The 21,072-nt window shown below is 32.9% G+C and overlaps 1 protein-coding gene across 1 annotated transcript in view; it reads left to right on the plus strand.

Annotated features, from left to right (window-relative positions):
• Window positions 1–21,072, plus strand: part of LOC130636003 (uncharacterized) — a 49,244-nt gene that overhangs the window by 2,528 nt on the left and 25,644 nt on the right. The window contains exons 2-7 of the mRNA XM_057445571.1: window positions 5,729–5,928; window positions 16,328–16,408; window positions 19,325–19,404; window positions 20,653–20,708; window positions 20,775–20,871; window positions 20,943–21,035. Of these exons, the coding sequence (XP_057301554.1) occupies window positions 5,730–5,928; window positions 16,328–16,408; window positions 19,325–19,404; window positions 20,653–20,708; window positions 20,775–20,871; window positions 20,943–21,035 (606 nt within the window). The 5' untranslated portion in view covers window position 5,729. The remainder of the gene's footprint in view (window positions 1–5,728; window positions 5,929–16,327; window positions 16,409–19,324; window positions 19,405–20,652; window positions 20,709–20,774; window positions 20,872–20,942; window positions 21,036–21,072) is intronic.

Raw genomic sequence — 21,072 nt, forward strand, 5'->3', positions numbered from 1 at the left:
ATCTTTATCTTTCTCACTGAGTCCACACTGTGGAGCATAAACTGACAGAAAAGTGACAATCCTATTACTTATCAAAAACTTTATCACTATAATACGACGATTAACACGCATAACATCTATTACTTTTTCTACCCACTACTCAATATGCCAACTCCTCCATATCCATCAATATTACCAATCCAAAAAAGCTTATACCTTGCCCTCCTACCTTCCACAAATCTTACTGAAGCTCATGTCCACCTGACTTCCTGAACACAACACATTTCAACAGATCTATGTTCTAACATTTCAACTACTTCGACTGCTCTACCTCTCAGAGTACCAACATTTACACTAGCCATCCTCAACCTAGTGTTATCTACCTTGTGATGTGATGGCTGGGTAACGGTTTGACGATGCTCACACCTGATATCTCTCCTACCGTGCGCGACACCTTTACTCTTTAGAGTTCCAGCCCCGTTTACGCAGTTTGTCTTTGGCATTGTTTTACAGCTGGATGCCCTTCCTAGCGCCAACCGTTCACAGACCGGACTGGGTGTTTTTTAAAGTGACACCATCACTATGTGGCATTTCAGGGGACTTCCACAATCGCCCCTTTAAACTAAGTTATGGTGGAGTTCAACTCATCTCTTGTCTCTTAAAGAGACCCTTCACCCTTCACCCTCTATCAATATACAACTTTGCAAATGATAAAGGCCATTAACACCCAGGATTGTCTTTTAGGTTCAGCAACTTACAGTATAGTACAGATGTAAGCGTACGCGTCGGCTCAACTTGCAAAAATAATTGCTTTCATTAAAAAAAACAATAGGATAGCAAGTTCCTTTCAAATTGCGCAAAAATAATTGCTTCGTTTTAAAAACAAAAGCATAGCAAGAAACATTGTTTAAAAACAATACTCTGCGCGAGAATAAATTAAACGCGAAGGCCATTGAATTTTAATTTTTTTTACCAACGAAACTAATTAGGGATCGTCTCAAAATGTTCGTATGTTTTTTTCGTATAATTATACGAACGCTACGAAGTACTTCGTTTCGTGAAACGAATGTCATACGAAGTGCTTCGTTTAAAATAAAAAATGTAAACGAAGTTTATACGAACTTTGTTAATATATGATACGAACTTAAACGAAGTTTTTTTTACCGTACAAAATGAAATGATACGAACTTTGAACAAAGTAAATTGCTATACGATCTTGAAACGAACTTCAAAAGTACCGGCGTGATTGCGCATAATAACGAAACCAGAAACAAAAGAATTAAACAATTTTTTTTAAAGACGAAAAGAAATAATACGCACTTTAAACGAAACCAGAAATAAAAAAAGTAAAATATACGAGGTTGACTTCTTTGAAAAGACTAGTAAAATTGCATATTCATAGGTTCAATCTACACGATCTACGGCGATCTTTTCGCTTTATACGATCCCGTTTTCATGATTTTTAAACGATCTACGGCGATCTTTTCGCTTTATACGATCCAGTTTTCATGATTTTTAAACGATCTACGGCGATCTTTTCGCTTTATACGATCCTGTTTTCATGATTTTTAAACGATCTACGGCGGTCTTTTCGCTTTATACGATCCTGTTTTCATGATTTTTAAACGATCTACGGCGATCTTTTCGCTTTATACGATCCTGTTTTCATGATTTTTAAACGATCTACGGCGGTCTTTTCGCTTTATACGATCCTGTTTTCATGATTTTTAAACGATCTACGGCGATCTTTTCGCTTTCTACGATCCCGTTTTCATGATTTTTAAACGATCTACGGCGATCTTTTCGTTTTCTACGATCCCGTTTTCATGATTTTTAACGATTTACGGCGATCTTTTAGTTTTCTACGATCCCGTTTTCATGATTTTTAACGATTTACGGCGATTTTTTCGTTTTCTACGATCCCATTTTCATGATTTTTAAACGATCTACGGCGATTTTTTCGTTTTCTACGATCCCGTTTTCATGATTTTTAAACGATCTACGGCGTTCTTTTCGCTTTCTACGATCCCGTTTTCATGATTTTTTAAACGATCTACGGCGATCTTTTCGCTTTCTACGATCCCGTTTTCATGATTTTTAACGATTTACGGCGATTCTTTCGCTTTCTATGATTCCGTTTTCATGAATTTTAAACGTTCCACAGTGATCTTTTCGCTTTCTACGATCCTGTTTTCATGAGTTTTAAACGATCTACAGAGATGTTTTTGCTTTCTACGATGCCGTGGAGACGATCCTTAAAGACCTTAGATAATAAATCCAATTAGAATAAACGAAGTTCGTATAACGAAACGAACTTTATAATTGTTGAAAAAATTTCAATATAAAACTATAGATAATAGTCCAATTATAATAAACGAACTTCGTAGAAGCAAATTTTTATACGAACTTCTTTAAAAATGATACGAACTACATACGAACTTTATTTTAAATGATACGAACTTTATACGAACTTGTAATTTTGATGATACGAAAAAGTTCGTATTAAAAATAAAATGATACGAAAGATTTAATAAATCGATACGAAGTTTTTTATACGAATTATACGAACTACGTACGAACATTATGAGACGATCCCTTATAGTAATGCGATTTTAATCTGATATATTTAAAAAACACAAGCTCTTACTTTTAAAATGCGATCTAAAAAAACATTTCTATCGCCGTTTTTCGTTTTAAAACTTTTAAAATGTGATCTAAAAAAAAACATTTCTATCGCGGTTTTCCGTTTTAAAACTTTTAAAATGCGATCTAAAAAAACATTTCTATCGCTGTTTTTTGTTTTTAAACTTTTAAAATGCGATCTAAAAAACATTTCTATCGCCGTTTTTCGTTTTAAAACTTTTAAAATGCGATCTAAAAAAACATTTTTATCGCCGTTTTTCGTTTTTAAACTTTTAAAATGCGATCTAAAAAAACATTTCTATCGCCGTTTTTCATTTTAAAACTTTTAAAATGCAATCTAAAAAAACATTTCTATCGCCGTTTTTCGTTTTTTAAACTTTTAAAATGCGATCTAAAAAAACATTTCTGTCGCCATTTTTCGTTTTTAAACTTTTAAAATGCGATCTAAAAAAACATTTCTATCGCCGTTTTTCGTTTTTAAACTTTTAAAATGCGATCTAAAAAAACATTTCTATTAAAATTAAAGTTTCAATCTTTGTTAAAATATAATAATTTCTATCGCTTAAAAGCTTTATTTAACCTGCGCAACCAACAATGCCTTCTCGCTAGTTTATTTAGTTTCCACGCAAAACATTTGTTTAATAAAAATATTAAACAATGGCTCTTCGTGTCACATTGATAGAGTTGATAACATTTGCAAAGTCAATTTATCAAAGTATGGTGATGCCAACGTTCACCTATTGTGGGCTGCATCTCTTGGGACTCACGAACACTCAGCATAACAAAATGGATTCCCTGCACAGGAGAGCTTTGCGTGTTGTGTATAGGTGTAGAGATTATAGTGATCCGAACAATCGGCTTAAATCAATAGTAAATGAAAATAAAAAACGTGCGTGTTTGGTTGTCAAAACGAGTCTTGATGGTACTGCAACAAATGTTTTTCAGAACTATTTTCACGCTCAAGATCATGAAATGAACACGAGAAATAACAGAAAGTTGATTACTATTCCAAAAATTAAAACGGAGTATGCCAGAAAAAGTTTTTATTTCATGGGAGCAAAAATTTATAATACGCTTCCTCTAGAGGCCCGTTCTTTAGGCATGTCTGATTTTAAAACATTTTTAAATGAACATTTCAATTAGTTTTTATTTATAATACTTAGGTCTTTTAGCCAGTCTTCAAATTGGTTTCCCAGTTTGTCTCTGCCTTCAATCTTTTTTCCTAGGTTTTTTAAACTCTTTTCACCCGACTTCTTTATTTTTTATTCTTTACTTCTTTATGACCGGTCCTTGATTCTTGTGTGTCTATCATACTTGGTTTTATTATTTATGTATATATATTTATATTTAATGTCTTTTTATATATTTTAACTGGACACATATTTATAACAGCTTTTAGTTGACATGTATATCCAGTATAAATATTCGTTTAATAAAAATAAAAAAATAAATAATAAAATATTGGGAATGCTTATGATATCACTATTTAACAATAGTTACGCGTAGTTATAATAAGCTATTTTTTCTTCAATAATCTTTTGTTTATTACGCGCAAGTTAATGACTTACAAGACTCGCAAGATAATTAATAAGAACAAAAGACAAACAACTACCGCCTCCGAGAAAAAGGTGTGAAACTTGAGCGTACGCGTACGCTTACATCTGGACTGTACTGTAGTGAGAAAGAAGATTTTTCCTAAATTTTCATCTCTATCAATATACAGATATATAAGTAACTGAGAATGCAATCAAGGTTACATTTTTACCAATTACACATATAATGTTACAGGTTTATCACCAATATTTATTCTTAGAAACCATTTTTAAAGCTTACCTAGTTAATTTCTTAAAAAAGGTTGATTTTCTAGAACCATTTCTTCTTTAAATTCTTTAATGATAAAGTATAACATGTATATTTAACGTAGAGTATAGAACAATAACTTTATTTTAGTTATATATTTATCATTTTTTTGTGTTCAAATCTGAAAAGAAAATATTTCATGTTGTAGCATAAGGTTGAAACCGTTGTTTTTTATTAATTTATGTTCCAAATGAAAAAATAAACAATTGCAATCTTCAGATAAAAACCTAACATTTTAAATATGTTTCCTGTTACAGATTTATCATTTTGCTATGCCTGTACCAAGTTTTAAGTCATAAAAATAAATTTTCAAGCATTTATAAAGCTTTTTATCATTTTTAAAAAAATACACTTGTTACTTTTTTATCATTTCTCTTGTTTGAGTTTGTACAGCTATATCTCATAGTGTACTCATAGTGTACACAAACTACAAGGATAGAAACTTCACTGTTACAAAATTTTGTTATTCTATTTTTCAAATGTATTCAAGAATTTTATTGGAAGTACCAAGTCAGTTACGGAGATAAAAATGAAACATGGTATACCAATGTTCACAATTGGCCAAAATGTTTTTTGAACATGTCCACCCCAGTAACCAAAGAATTCCTTGAAAAAAAAGAAATATGTATTTATTAAAAATCAGTGACATATTTTAAGAAGGATTAGAAGAATAGCTATATATATTTAAAATTTATTTCCAGTTCCTCTGGGATCTTATACTACCCAAAATATCCATTATATCCAAATGGTGGCCTTCTGGTAGAGCATTCGCCCCCAGAGGCAGTCATGCCAGAGACTATAAAAGTGTGGATGGATAATTTCTGCTCAAAGTTAGTATGATAATAGGATTGATATCTAAAGCAATCCATAAAAGAAAAAACCTTTACTGTAATCATTTAACAGAGTATAAAGAATCACATTATCATAGTTGAGTGGGATTACGCGGACTGGTTTAGCATTGCACTGGCCCCTCAGGGTGTCAGGCTTTCTGTGGCAAGGTACCAAATGGGGCCGCCAGTTCGATCGCAATCCAACAAAATATGGCAGAGCTTGGAGTGTTAGCATTTAGCATTGATACTGACTGTAACTACGTGTTTGTCATATAAACCTTGTGGTATACATCTGATGTTACACACATTAAATTAGTGACATTGTTTAGGATCTTAAAGTCAGTAATACATTTTTAGCCAAAACCCATTGTTCTCAACACAAAATTAAACTATGCCAAACTTTCCTGTTCCTTTAGAATGAACAATTACAATAACACCGATAATCTCCAACCATGGCTTTACAACATTCATAAACCAAGGACCTTGTCTTCTGTTGCTGCTGCTGCACAACTAAACATAGCAAGTAATGTGTCAAGTTACTATGATTCAGCCAATAATGCTCATTATACTTCATTTTGCAGTGATGATGAAACAATGCCTAATAAAGCCAATTGTGGTATGTTATGTTTTTATTCGATATAATGATGTACAGTACTGGAAAAAGGTTGTTTAACATCGCGCTTCGTGTATCGCGGCAGTATTCTCGACCCGAGATGGACGTTTTTTTACTTTCAAATTGTATCGAGTGGGCTTAGCGATGCATGCGTCTCGATGTCATTCTCGAAGCTATTGAGGCCATTAACACTTTTTCATAATAGAACTATTATAAAAATAAGAGTGTATTCAACAATGATCGCGGATGTTTAAATATAATTATACTTCTTTTGTGTTATATTTTTTTAACTTATGCATAACAATCTAGGGTATACAGCTAGCATTAATCTTTCTTTTGTAGATCACATTTTAAAAAATTAAGAACTAAGAACGGCAATAGAAAAGCTTCGTTAGATCGCATTTTTAAAATTTAAGAACGAAGAACGATGATAGAAAAGTTTTTTTAGATCGCATTTTAAAAGTTTAAGAACAAAAAGCGGCGATAGAAATGCTGTTTTAGATCGCGTTTTAAAAGTTTAAGAACGAAGAACGGTGTTAGAAAAGCTTCGATAAATCGCATTTTAAAAATTTAAGAACGAAGAACGGCAATATAAATGTTTTTTTTAGATCGCATTTTAAAAGTTTAAGAACAAAAAGCGGCAACAAAAGGAGCTTCGTTAGAGATTGTATTTTTAAAGTTTAAGAACGAAAAGTAGTGTTAGAAAAAAAATATGTTGAAAAAGTAATGCACTAGAATTACTTTAATAAATACGAAAGTTAAAAATTTTCTTATAATATACACCTATTTAAATTGAAAAAAATATAAAGCAGAGATGTGTTTGAAATAAACAAAACTTTCTCTTTATTCTCATTATCACCTACCATCGTGACACATCGAGACGGATTTTGTCACGATACTAGATTCTCGATAGATCTCGACAATTTATTTTAATTGGTTTTTATTATTATAAACGTGGTACATCGTGTATAGAGGGAGTCCACGCACGTTGCGCGCTCGATATGTTAAGCAACCTTTTTCCAGTACTGTATCATAATAAATAATTTTTTAATTTTTAACATTTTTTGGCTAATATATATATTGAAAATCTTACAAAATAAATAGTAAATCTACACAGAATTGAAATAGTATAATATTATATAAACTTACAATAATGTAGAAAATCAGGAACTAATACAGGTCAAATACAATGTAGACCCTGTGAATCCAAAAGATGTTGGGCAGTCAAAGGCTGTCACAATCTTCCTATTCATCCTATTTTCTTCCTATTCATTGACAACTTTGACTTTTTTTCCTTAGAGCAGTAAAGTCAATTTTTCAAGGTCTGAAATAAATTAGATGCGGATTCTATGTAAGAATGAAATGGAGTGAAGTGGTTTTCCTTTGTCTTAATTTTTTTCTCACTATTTTTTACATCCTTTAAAACAAAGTTGGTTTTGCCAATATTATAAGGACGTTTTCTTTGCATGGCACACATAGAGCGGCATAAAAAAGCTGTCCTTAAATCAATGTAGTTTGGCTTTTAGGCTGGCAATCCCGAATGCCGACGTGAATTCCCAGGACTGCATAGAGATATCCACTATCAGGCATTTCCAATCCAGCACCCTAATTCAATGTAAAAATAGAAAAGAAAAAAAAGAATAGTATAAAGGAAATAATAAAGAAGCTAAAAATACTGAAAAATAAATGTTTTTAAAGTAAAGTGATTAATTTGCTTTCTATGGTGCTGCACAACAACTCTAGATAAAATCAACTGTGTCATTTAAAGCAGCTACCCGCTTGTCATTAAATTATAGATCTTAAAAGATGCAAATATTTTATTCTTCTCAATTACCAAAATTAATTTCCTATTAATGTTAACCCTCATAGTGCGCTTTGTTTGTCAAAAAGTCCAATTTTGACACAACTTTAATTCTAACTTTAATTCACCATAACTCAAGAACCCAAACAAACTAGATGGCCCCTAGACTTGGCAACCCACTCAGCCACTTTGCCCTTTTATTTACTAGATCTGAGCAAAGCCAGTTTGTTAAAAATGCTTGTGATGCAGCTGGTCAGGCTTGTAAAACGCGTATTATTTTATATTTTTTATACAGAAAGTAAAAATAAAATTTAATAATATTACAAAGAAATCTTTGTTGTTTAAAGCTTTGTCCAAGTTTACTTTGACCAATGCTTAAATTTTTTGTAGCCTAAAATGCCCTGTATTACAGTACTTGAATCAGGAGATCTAACTTCATAAGCACACACAATCGTCAATGCTACTGTGATACTTGTGATAGGCAAAAATTTTTGTGCTAGCATTGTGAGTAACATTTAAAGATCACAATGGTCACAATAAAAACGTGATGTTTGTGTTGGATCGCTACGATACATTCTAATAATCTATCATGGTGTGTTTAAAATAAAAAGGTTCCAGTTCTATGGGTGAACTGGGCACAAACTAAAAGCATGTTTAATATACAACTGAGCTAAGAAACGATGCCAACGTAAATGAAGAAGCATTCTGACAGCATCATCAAAAGAAGAATGCAAAACCAAATATTATATTTACAAATCCTACCATTCATGGAACACCTCTTCAGATATGATAAATCTAAAACAACTTTACAGTGCCATTCACGGTTCAGTTTCTTAAGGATAGCCTCCTCAACCTTCATCATATGAGTCTCATAAGATTTGTAAGTTTTATGACTAAAAGTGAGATAACCACTATCATAACCCATGCTTTAAACCAGATACAATGAAGTCTACTAAGACTCTATTAAGGATACTGTAAGGTGTTTGAGTATGATTGTTATAATTGAATTAAAAAGACACTATCGAAAAATGAAAAAATGCAGTTTATTATGGTAAAAAAAATTTACGTTGTAAATGCGTTTTTGACTTTTTATGACGAAAAACGTATTTTTTTCTTTTTTAACTTCTCATTTTTGAGTTCCAGCAGTGCAAAAACAAAATAAAAAAAAATAAAAAAAAAATGTGGTAGCATATTTTAGGCCTTGGCTGTCAGTTTAACTCTTTTTCTCAGAGCTTTTTTACTTTCAGCGCATGAACTTAATTTATCAAACACACTACATCAAAAAATCAAGTCGAAGAAAAACATAAATAAACATTTTTAACAACTTTTACACCTTAGCATATTTTACACCTGCAATGTCTAAGAATTTACTTGAAGCCTGGTGCATATTATAAATATTTTTTCACCACCATACTCAATAAAGATATTATTTTCAAATTATTATTGAAGATGGCAGCAAATGAAATTAGTCAAGAGGAAATAATGGGGAAAATGTTGCAAGAAATAAGAGATAATGAGATTAATTTTACTCAACTGTGCTGAAAAAGAGAAAGCGAAAACATTGCTGTCAATCATTTAAAAATACTTGAGACACACATATTCGGAAGCTTTCTTTTTGTATAAATTTTACTTCAGCTATCAGATCAGTGTATTTTTACGTACCCTGTGCGTGTGGTTGCTTTTTTATTTGTTTTTTTAGTTAAGTGTTATTTTTTTCATGCTGGAGACAAGTGGGGGACGTTTAAACTCGTAAACCCCAAACACGAGAACTGAGTGTCTGAACTAGCGACTCTCTCAGTCTTAACTTCCTTGTCTCCGATTGTCGAAATAATAATTGAAATTAATTTGAACAAGTTGATTTTCTGCTAATGCCGACAGTACTGAATCAGATGATGCTGTTTTCTTTTTATTTGTAGCTTTTTTGAAAAAAGAATTTTAAGTTGTGAAAAAGGGTTCATGTTATCAGTAAAGAGTACAAAATCTGGCTACGCGAAACAGGATTTTTTAAACGTCCCTGATCAACTGATCTGTTCGTCTTAACATAACGCATTCATCAAATATATTTTTAAATAATTAAAAATAGTTGCCACCTGTTATTTTAAAAAGAAAGAGGCTTTTAATGTGCGAATAAACGTTTTCAGAGCTGCTAAGTAAAACAAAATACAAAGTATAAGGAATGTTTTTTAATCTTCATCACCATCATCACTGCTTGAAAACCCCTCAAAACCTTCAGACTTAGAATCGCTAGCATCTACGATATTATTGGCCGACCTCCATCTAACGAAAATTTTATGTCAACATTTTCATCATTAGGCTGATTGGAATTATTGTCGATGTTATCAGTAATTCCAGCCTTTTGGAGACCATTCTTTATTGTTTCTACAGTAATTGAATTCCAAGCATCTAGCACCCATTGGGACACTTAAGCATGAGTAGCTCGTCTCATTTTTCCCATAGAGGTAAATGTATGAATACCTTCACTCATCCACTTTTCCCATCTCTTTCGAATTTTGGCTTTAAAAGCTCTGTAAACTGAAATATCCAGCGGTTGAAGCAACTTTGTTAAGATGCCAGGCATAACTGCAGTGGTTGTGTTGTGCTCAGTTTTTTAATATTTTACGGACGTTTTCATTCAAATGGAGCACTAAAACTATCCAGTACAAGCAAAGACGTTTTATTAAAAAAGTTCACTGGCCGTACTTCCCAAACTTTACTGGCCCAAATTCCCATGCCTTCAGTATCAACCCAGCCTTTTTTCTGACAATGAATTACAACACCCTTTGGAATATCTTCTTTGGGGATTGTTTTTCTTTTAAAAATTATCATTGCTTTCAATTTGGTACCTGCTTCTGAACAGCCCAACACCACAGTAAAATTCTCATGTCCAGTTGAAGTGATAGTAGGTACTGTTTTGATGCCTGTCACATCCACAGTGCGAGCATATGGAGAATCAAATGTCATTGATACTTCGTCCATGTTAAAGACTTTAGTTTCAGCCAATGGTAACTCTTGCTTCCTTCGATTAACTCACAGTTTTCCCAATCGTCAGGAAGCTGTTGCCCAATCGTTGTTCTTGTGCATACAGAGAGTTGGTTTCTTTTCATAAAACGACTGCACCACGATGGCCCACGTACGAAGTCTCTAATCCCCATTTCCTCAGCTAGTTGTATAGATTTTAAGCGCACCGTTACTGTGGTGAGACCTCACTTATTTTCACGTTGAGTCAACACCCACTCTTAATGTGCGCTTAAGATTCGGATATTTGCATGTGCAAGGAATGAGTTGTTTTATGACTGTTTTCCAAAATATTTTTCTTCTTTCTCCAATCCTGAACTATTGATTCGTCCGCTAAAAACTCCTGTGCCGCAGCTCTGTTTCTTCTTTCTTCAACATTAGTTTTAAATGCAGATGTATAACTCTTCCTGCGCTGTGTCATGTTTAGTCAACGATAAACAGAAGAATGTATTTGTAAGAAACTGTCTTGAATCCACTTGTTTCTCAGCAATCACAGTGCGCATGATAAAATGAGTTGCACCAATGGGGAGGAGATAGTTAGGTGTGTCTTAATTATTCTATTTTTAATTTATTTTTCATATTTTGAAACCTGTTGCTTAAAGGCAGCGAAGATAAAAAAAGAAAATTATTATCTATACATTTAATTTTAAAATTTTTTTAATATTTTTAACAGAAATTAATAATGAAGTCCTGGGTACTAGGTTGTGAAATACATGTCAATAACACCTAAAAATGATACCTGCTATACTGTTACTAAAAGCAAATCATTTTAATATGCTTAATATGATTGCAAAGATATAAATAGATTAGAATTGCATTCAGCACACACAAAAAAATGATCTCCAGAATTGTGTTTTAGAGAGAGCTCGTAATATAGGAGCACTGGCAAGCAATTTTGTGTGAAAAAAATTAAATCGCGTAGGTTACGTAGGATCGCGCATGCAGTTATATTAATGTACACGTTTTATCCTGATGGTATTATTTTTCATTGATATAGTCGGCTATCTATTGTGTACCCTACTTTCTTCCTAGAACACCACATAACAGTCCGAATTGCGCAATGTCTACTTTGTTTCATTCTACGCAATTGTGTAAGGTTGTTAGTACTACAAATAAATGAAAAACCACGCACAAAAACACAAAAAAATAATGCATATCCTGAGCGTCAGGATATGCATTATAGGTGTGCTTCTGCCCAGAGCATCAGGCGCATTAGACAGAAGAGATGCCCTGAGCGTCAGGTGCATCAACATGTCCTGAGCTTCGGGCACATACTAATTACTGGTGTTTTTATTCATACCCTTAGCATCAGGTGTATGAGAGAAGCACTGAGCGTCAGGCGCATCGACATGTCCTGAGCATCAGGCACATGCTACTTACTAGTGTTTTTTTTCATACCCTGAGCGTCAGGTGTATGAGAGATGCCCTGAGCGTCAGACGCACCTCAAAGAGCGTTAAGTTTGTTTCCAAGTGCACAGCTTGAACGACAAATATGGTGAACACATGTATACATGCCTTGAGCGTCAGATACAATGACTTGTATCAACATATTACTTGCCTAAACGGTTGATCAAGGAGGCCTAACATACCCACCTATTAAATTAGAGGCTACCTACAGACTCTTTATTTCTACCTCTGGACTAAAACACTGACATAACATAAGCCAAAAGAAATGCCAGGAAAACCTTGAGGCAAAAGCAATTTGTCTGGCTGTGTTGTGCTGCGCCCTCTCACAACAGTTTCGATGCAGTTGTCTTTTATAATTGCATTGGAGACGTCCATGATATTTCAGCAAGGCCCACATTCTATTGCACCACGGTGATAAATTGACTTGGTATCTGATATCCACCATTCGTAAACGTGTTGATGACATAGAATAAAGAAAAATTAGGCGAAGAAATTTCAATATGGTGGGAGGTTGGGTAACTGTAAGCTTAAGGTACATCTGAAGAACTTGTGCAGTGTGAGGTGTTTAAGTTTTATATGCAGCCATTATTAATCAAGACCTGAGAAGGGTTTAGTTCCTTTGGAGGCAAGTTAGAATAATATCCCTGGCAACCTTTAAGATCAGGTCTATAGGTAGAAACCACACCCACATTGCAAGGCTCCACCAGACATCCTCAATGACTAAGGTAAACCTAATGTATACTAACCACAGTGCTAAAGAACTGTATTTCTGTCACCATAATCAGCATGAACAAAACTCTCCATTTAGCTCCATTTTATTGTTCTTTTCTTTGGAGGTTGTTCTTCACTGTTTATTTGTAATACATTTGCAGACTTGTTGATTTGGATTCTTCACTATCCTACCCTTATAAAAATCTTATTACATTACTTAGATGATTTTATCACAGGGGAGAGAACTAGGGAGACTTGTCTAACAACATTACAAGTAATTAAAGATGCCTTCGTAGCACTGGGTGTGCCTTTAGCTCCAGACAAGCTGTTGGACCATCACAGGTCACCAAAAACCTTGGCATAGAAATCGACACTAGCAATTTTATTAAATGTTTACCTAAGGATAGGTTTCGGAAATTAATTAATACCTTCAAATGTAAAGAGACAAGAAGAAGTGTGCAAAGAAAGAATTATTTTTCCTTATTGGCTTGCTGTCCATTGTAATTGCATGTTTTTGAAGTGCCTGATTGATCTTTCCGCATTAAGTAGTTTGTTTCACCACATTAGTATCACTTATGAATCATAGAAAGACATTAGAAGTGGTGCGAGTTCTTGTCTATTTTACAATCAGAAGAATTTACTTCCTCCAGTTTATATTTATTAACAGATTTGGGTGGTTTCTTTGACAGTTCGTGGTTCACCATTAAGTTTAACAGAAAGGATTACAATATTTTTTTAGAGTATTTGGCTATTGTGTAACATTGACTTGCTAATTCATCATATCACAGGTGCAAGGAATGTTTATGTTGATTTGCTTTTCCGCTTGCAGGTGTCAAAATTTTACAAGTATGTCAAAAAGCTGACAAGCTACCCACACCACTTCCACCAATGACAGATCTCTCACTGGTGAATTGAACTTTTACTTAAATTCATAACACAATGAATAGACTGAGATACACCATGCGTAGTATCCAAAGAAGCGTGCCTAACATACCTACACTTCGCCTACGAAACACCCCCGCCCATCTATCAGGGATTTTGACGTTTTTGTAGGATAGCCCATTTTATAATTATGATAAGAGAATGTGGCGTTCTTTAGTATTAATGGCGTTTTTGACCTATTGTGAGTATCAGAGTACAACTCTCCTACCAAACACAAATGGGATCCACGCACACACTTGTCACCACATAATTTTAGTTTTTCAGAGGACAATAACTTTTTAATTATAAATGCACAATGTGATTGAATAGATATAAATGGATTAAAAAAGCATGTAAGACACAAAAAAATGTTTTCCAAGATTCTGTTATAGGGTGAGCATGGAAATCGTAATTGATATAAAAAAAAATCTTTTCAATGAAGTTAGGTTAGGTTTACGTATACCTCACCGCATATGTAGTGTACACGTTTAATGCCATAGACACTTTTTTCTAACAAGAGGCCTGAGTTTGTTCTTAATACATAAACTCTTTTGTACTTTATTTGATTTGCAAAGAGATTAATAATTTTCCTCTGGAATGGCTGAAGTTCTATCGCAAATATGATTTATGACGGAATTTTTTTTCTGCCTAATAAAAAAGAGCTGTTGTAAATATAATTTACAACAGATTTTTTGTTGCCATGCTTTTTGCCTAATTCAGAGGGCTGAACTATACTATAAAAAGGAAGGGGATATTATATCCAAATCGTAAAGGCTATGTTTGAGTCTTTGAACATACACAAAAAAAACACAAAATAAGAGCTAATTATTTAAGAATGTGATGTATTTTGTCTGTTATTTTAAACTAACACATTGCTAGGAGATATTAGAATCTTAGACTCAAAGTTGCTAAGTATTTTAACAGTGAAACTTCTATGAAGTTGCTCTTCATCAAATTATTTGAGAGATTATTTTCCTTTTTTATTGTCTGCCCTGTGAATCTAAGTCGGCACTCAGCAATGCTGACCTGAAAACCGACCTTAAATTGAAGTCAGCTTGTACATGCAGACCTATATTCTTTCCATGGTTGGCATGCCGAGAAAATTAATTTATTACTTTGGCAAAACAGACCTTTTTTCACAAATAAGTATCGAAATATGTAGGTTCAACGAATTGCTACTGTTTCCATATTTCACTCGAAGTTTTACTTGCTATTAACAAGATTCTTTGAGAGCACTTAGTGTAGCGTCTGTATTTTGTCAGTGTTTAATGCATTTAAAGTACGTTTGAAAAGTCCGTGACTGAAAACGAGGCGAAAAAAAATCAGCCTAATTTTTTTTTGAAAACTTACCCAGTATATTTTTAAATAGTAAATGATATTTTTCTATTTCCCAAAATTGGATCTATGACAATGCTTCTAACATCAGCGATATAGATATTCATTAATTATCAAGTGAAAAATAGACCGATTCCGATGGTGGTGACGATGATTAGTTTGAACAATTGATAGTTTTACTGTTTAAAAGACATTATTTATTTAGAAACACATTGTATATAACTTTGTTTTGATGAAAATTAAAACCAGTATTGCCCAAGGACTATCCCCCCCCCTCACCGGCACCCATGTTTGTTTAGCAATGCAAATGAGCTCAGCTCCTCCATACCTTGCTAACGACAGCATTGTATCTATATAAAAACGAAAGGGGCTGTGAACCACAACATTTGCTGAGTCACAGGAAAAGCGCATGCTTTGTACTTTATAACTCGTGGAAAGTCTGGTCAAAGAGAACAGCGATAGTCTTCGTGGGCTTGACTGAGTGCATCACCACAAACTGATTTAACTGAGGTAAAAGTATATATCACAGCATTTGATGAAAGGGCAGAAAATAGTAAATGCTGACCTTGCCAACCTGTCAGATTGGTTTGCTGACCTAATTTTTGCTTCAGGTCGGCAAAATTTCTCCAGCCTTCGCTTGGCTGAGATCGGCACTTACGTGCCCACTTTGATTTCTTCGGATTCACAGGGCTGTATTGTTGTTATGTTAAGTTAGAACATATTGAGAGCATTATTTTTTTTTATCTTCTGTTCTTTCTTGGTTTCCTCTGTTTCTATGTAGTTGCCTAGTGCATCTTTCTTATCAACCTGAGAAGTTGCTAAGAAGTTCTCTAATTTTTAGGGGAAATTTGAGGCTCAGGCCTCAGCAACTTGGTTACTTATGAAGGTAATTCACTAAATTGTATATGCTGACCAAAAGAGGGATGTTTGCATGACTGTAGAACAACTAATTAAAATTGCATGATTTTTGTAAATTAAGCAAAAATAACTAAATATCAATATACCCTGTAAAGAGTTGGTGTTTCCCACATGAAGGGCACGACACAGCTTAGGTAATTTTATAAAATAACATGTCCAAATTTTTTTTTGCTTATAGAATTCTGAAAGGTGGGTACAACATGTACCATGGGCAAGGAAACTCATCTGTCAAACTTATGAGAAAAGAAATTTAGAAAAAAGATTGTTAAATTTTACTTATTTTTTTATTTTTAGAAAGTGATAATGAGAGCAATGAAAATGAAAATGATATTGGCACAATGATCAAGGAGGTGCAAAAACATTCTGGAAATGCTGGTTTGTGCATTTACTTTTTAATCTACTTTCTTGGTCATATGACTGTTTATATGAAAGGGAACGGACTGCTTGTTTGAACCAAGATGTAGTTGTTACTTAACAACTACATCTTGGTTCAAACAAGTGTTTTTTCTAAACAACATGCATCAAAAATTATGTTTTTACTACAGAAATATGCTGCAGTATACACATATATTTAGGAAAAACTGATAATTTTAGACATTTTTCTTTGGCTGACAAAACATTGTTTTTGAGAATCCATTTAAGAATCCAGACAATTTAATGGAACGAGTCGGTGGTCTGTAGAAAATCCATGGGTTTGCCTTTTTATACCGCATTGCATGGTCTCGCTACTTGCGGTACAATTTTGTGTGACATCTGTCACACAAAATTGTACCGCAGGTATTATAATATAGATAGTGACATTTACCAAAAAAACATGAATTTTGACAAAAGAATAACATAAAGGTTAAAAAGTAGTTCACAAAATAGTTCTTTTAAGACCTTTTAATATGTTAAGAACGTTTAGACCATGCACACATGCACACATGCACCAGACCCACACACAAAATGACTTAGGTATGTTATCAATAGCACATAGAGAATGCCAAATGTTATGAGAATTTATTCAAATGTGACACCTTAAGCATGCCGGACGCAGTTGAAATATGCTTCTTGTTAGAGTAAAATCTACATGCCTGTCATAATTCTATTAAACCACTACATTCTATGACCTCATATAAGATAAATTAGTACATTGCATAATGAATGGTACAAACAAACCATTTTGTGAGAGGCGTGCGATTGCAGATTTGTTTTCGCAAACAGTGATAATTTGAATGTAATCGCTATCAGTAGCTATTAAGGATACTTGCTTTCTTTCTGCTCCTGTGTTATGTCGAACATTGATGTTATACGCTAACAAGTGTAAATAGTTTAGGTGTGAATTCTTAAACTGATATCTTTTTAAACAATTCGTTTCTTTATTCTTTATATTTTGTGAACCATTGAAAACATAATTGTAGCAAAGTTAGTATTTTTTCTTTGATTTGTTTAAATAAAATTGTCTAAAAAGTGTTAGATATTCTTGTTTGGAAAACAAAGGTGACAGATGAAAGGGAAATTGTAAATTTGTACAGTGTTAAGTTTGTATGATTATAAACAGAAATTAGGTCTTAATTAAAAGGAAATGTAAGGAAAGTTGCATTAGCATTCGTAAATGGCACAAATGTGGTGACAAGATACTAGGTAATAAATTTTTTAATATTTCTACTTTGGATATCAGGCTACTTATCATATCGATAAAGGCAGCGGCCACAAAATTGCTATTCAAATAGAACGAGGAAATGATCAGTAGAATAGGTTGCAGTACACAACACTTTATGGGAACATCAACTTAAAAAATTATAGTCAGAATGTGTGATAGCAATACTAGAGAAGGTTACATAAAGTTATTATTGGCAATGAACCTGACTATACCCATGGCTCAATTCAAAACTTTCATGAAAGTCGCAAAACAGAGTGGAGTCAGATTAATCAAAGAAAGATCACAACGTATATAATTTTGCAATAGTAAATAGCGAGTGATAAAAGAAACTTTTGTTGTTTTTCTCTGTCTGTGGCACAAATTTTTACTTACTTACTTAAAGTTGTAAAAAGTGTCTTTTATTTAAGGACATGAAAACGGTAATTCAGCTGGAATATTTTTTCTTTACAACGTCAATGCAGTCATTGAAAAAAGTTGTTGTGATAATGGCTAGTACTCATTTTTATAAGTATATTCGTGTGACAAACGCTTATCAATGAAACACACTACAAAATTATTACTGATAAATTATTACTGATAAACATCAATAATAAAGTCAGCAGATGATAGTTTTGTGTCAAAGGCTGCGGAAAAAAAGTATACCAACCACCAATAAAGTAGTTCAAATAGAATAGGAAAGTTGTCCAGCCACTGCAAATATTAATTCAGATGATGATGAGAACAATGACAAATCAGTCATTATTTCTGCAGACTCGGCAAATGATGGTTATTTTGGTTTTATTTCGGAGACATGTTGATCTTTTGTAAATATTTTTATACAACTTATAACTTTGTCTCTTTTTCCTTGTACTTTCCCAATTTTGCTGAAATGATCATAAAAATTAGTGCCAGAACAAAGTATTGTAACACCAAGTTTTGTCCCAGAACATTAGAGCCATACATAATTAAATATAGTGTTGTTTCAACCCGATACAACCATGGAGCAAAACTCAATTTGTGTAGAATAGAATTATTATGGCAGGTTGTGAAATACAGTGCGTGAGGAACAAAGGCTTTTTAAGCTTATGCGGGACCTTCACAAATGCTTTCTTATATTAATTAACTATAATCATAGCCCAGCAAGATTAAATAATTATAAAAAAACAATCTGGATCACACACACAGCAAGTGCATAATTATTGAGGTATGCCATCCACCACACATAAAATTTACAAAACCTTTCTTATGTTATGGAAAACATCATTGCATTTTGTTCTAAAACTGTAAAGCGTATTGTTTAAATTGAATTAATATTGAGAAACAGAACTACTTCATCATCATCTTTATGATTTGTGTCTTAATGTCCGTTTTCTATGCTGGCATGGGTTGGGTGGAGCAAATTAATGATACTGTTAGCAAACTTATGCACAGGCTTTTTCTGCTAGCTGAAGTGCTAGTTATTAAAAAAATAAGAGCACAATTAATGAAATAAATGGCTTTAAAATGGTAAAGCATGACCAACTACAAGCCTATAATATTGCTGATATAAAACTTCGATTGTGATATAGTGCTAACTCTTATCAATATATAAAAAAACATCTTGCCATCTAAAGCTTGTTATCAAATTCCTTTGTATTTTGTATTTTCTAACAGTCATTTTGATTTTTTAGCTGGGTCAAATGTACATAATAACAATGAAGCAAAGCTACGAAAACTTGACGAGTGGAAAAGAATTGCTCAGATAAAAAAGGTTAGTTTTATTACCACAATGCAGAATATTTTTATTAAGAGAGGATAATGAAATATGCAATTACTTTGATAAAATGTTGACATTTCTGAAAAGGTCTGTATTATTAAGATTGTCCTGAGATTTGCAAAATACTGTAATTATGCAATATAGTTCATGGTACTCTCATGATGTTGGACTTATATTATAGAGCTTAAAAAGTTATTTAACAATTCTTTTTAAATTCTTTAAAAATCTTTTTTCGTTTTCAAGATTTTCACATATAAAGAATTTCAGATTTAATTATGCTGCATAAATTATGATGTTGTATCAAAGAAACAGCAAAATTTGTCATTTTCAGTCACCAGTAATTTTAAACCTGTTAAGGGATGTGGATTCAAACTTTATCAATGCATAGATATTAAAGGTGAATTGTTTAACATAAAATATTTTCCCAAAATGACACTTGTTTGCTCGTCCCAGGCCACCTAATATCTATGACCTAATATTTCGAGATCTAAAGCTTGGTTTGCAATCAAATTTTCTGGGTAAGCTTTTATAGGCCCTATATGTTTCCTCACATTGGTTGCAAAACTACATGTAGATCCCAAGTTATGGGATTGTCAGCAAAAAACAAAATCTAAATATCATTTTAGGCCAATGTTAGGTCAAAGAGAAAAAATTAGGCAAAGTGCAGTGTAGCTTCCAGAATATTAAATGTTGTTTCTGGGGCATATGCTAAAATTAGTGCAAATATTAAAACAGCTTTAAAATTTGAATTAGTAAAATAAAAAAGCATGCTGGTGGTGTCAGATCATAATGTTGATTTTTTGCTACCTAAAAATACCTTTTCATGCTAAATTAGTAAACGTTTTATATTTTCATATCCAGTACTAAATAATTTCTAACATCTGAATTTTTGTAATTCTTTCTACAGGTTACAGCATTATTTAAGGTACATAATAATGTTGTTTTGTTACCATGCTACAAAAAAACTATAACATAGACAAATACCAAAAAGAATGACGCGACAGACAAACTGAATTGGCTCTTTCATTTTTTGATATGCTGGATTGTCCTAGAAATTTTTCAACATTGTGCCCTAGATTTTCAATGTTTTATCAGGAGATGATACCATTTACATATCAGCTTTTCTTATTCAATTTTTGTCATTTTGGCAACTCACGTCAGCAGTGAATTAGAAAGTCTACCTCGCAATACTTTCTTGTTCAACAATTTTTATTATCAGAATAATCTGTTGCTTTGCCTTAGGATCCAAAAAATTGTAAAATGTATATGAAAACAGGAGCCTGTCAGTTTGGATCAAGGTAAGCCCAAGTTTTTGTCTATTAATGAAAATAACTTGCTTAAAAACAAAATAAAATTATTTTTAGGTGCTCTCAGTTACATGTAACAACTGGAAGCAAAGAAACAATTTTAATACATAATTTCTTTCAAGACAGAAGACTAGAAAACGAAAACATTTCTGAGGTTTATGTTATGTTTTTATAAATCTTTTTTTTTATATGCTCATTGTTTACTAATTATATCCTTCATTTTAGACAGAAGAAATTGCAATAATACAAGAATTTGAACAGTTTTATGACCGTCTTATTGGAGAGTTTCGTGCGGTTGGAACTGTGAACATGTTTAAAGTAGGTATTAAGACAGAATACTGAATGCGCCTTACAA

The sequence above is a fragment of the Hydractinia symbiolongicarpus genome, chromosome 3 (genome assembly GCF_029227915.1).
Source record: "Hydractinia symbiolongicarpus strain clone_291-10 chromosome 3, HSymV2.1, whole genome shotgun sequence".
NCBI lineage: Eukaryota > Metazoa > Cnidaria > Hydrozoa > Anthoathecata > Hydractiniidae > Hydractinia > Hydractinia symbiolongicarpus.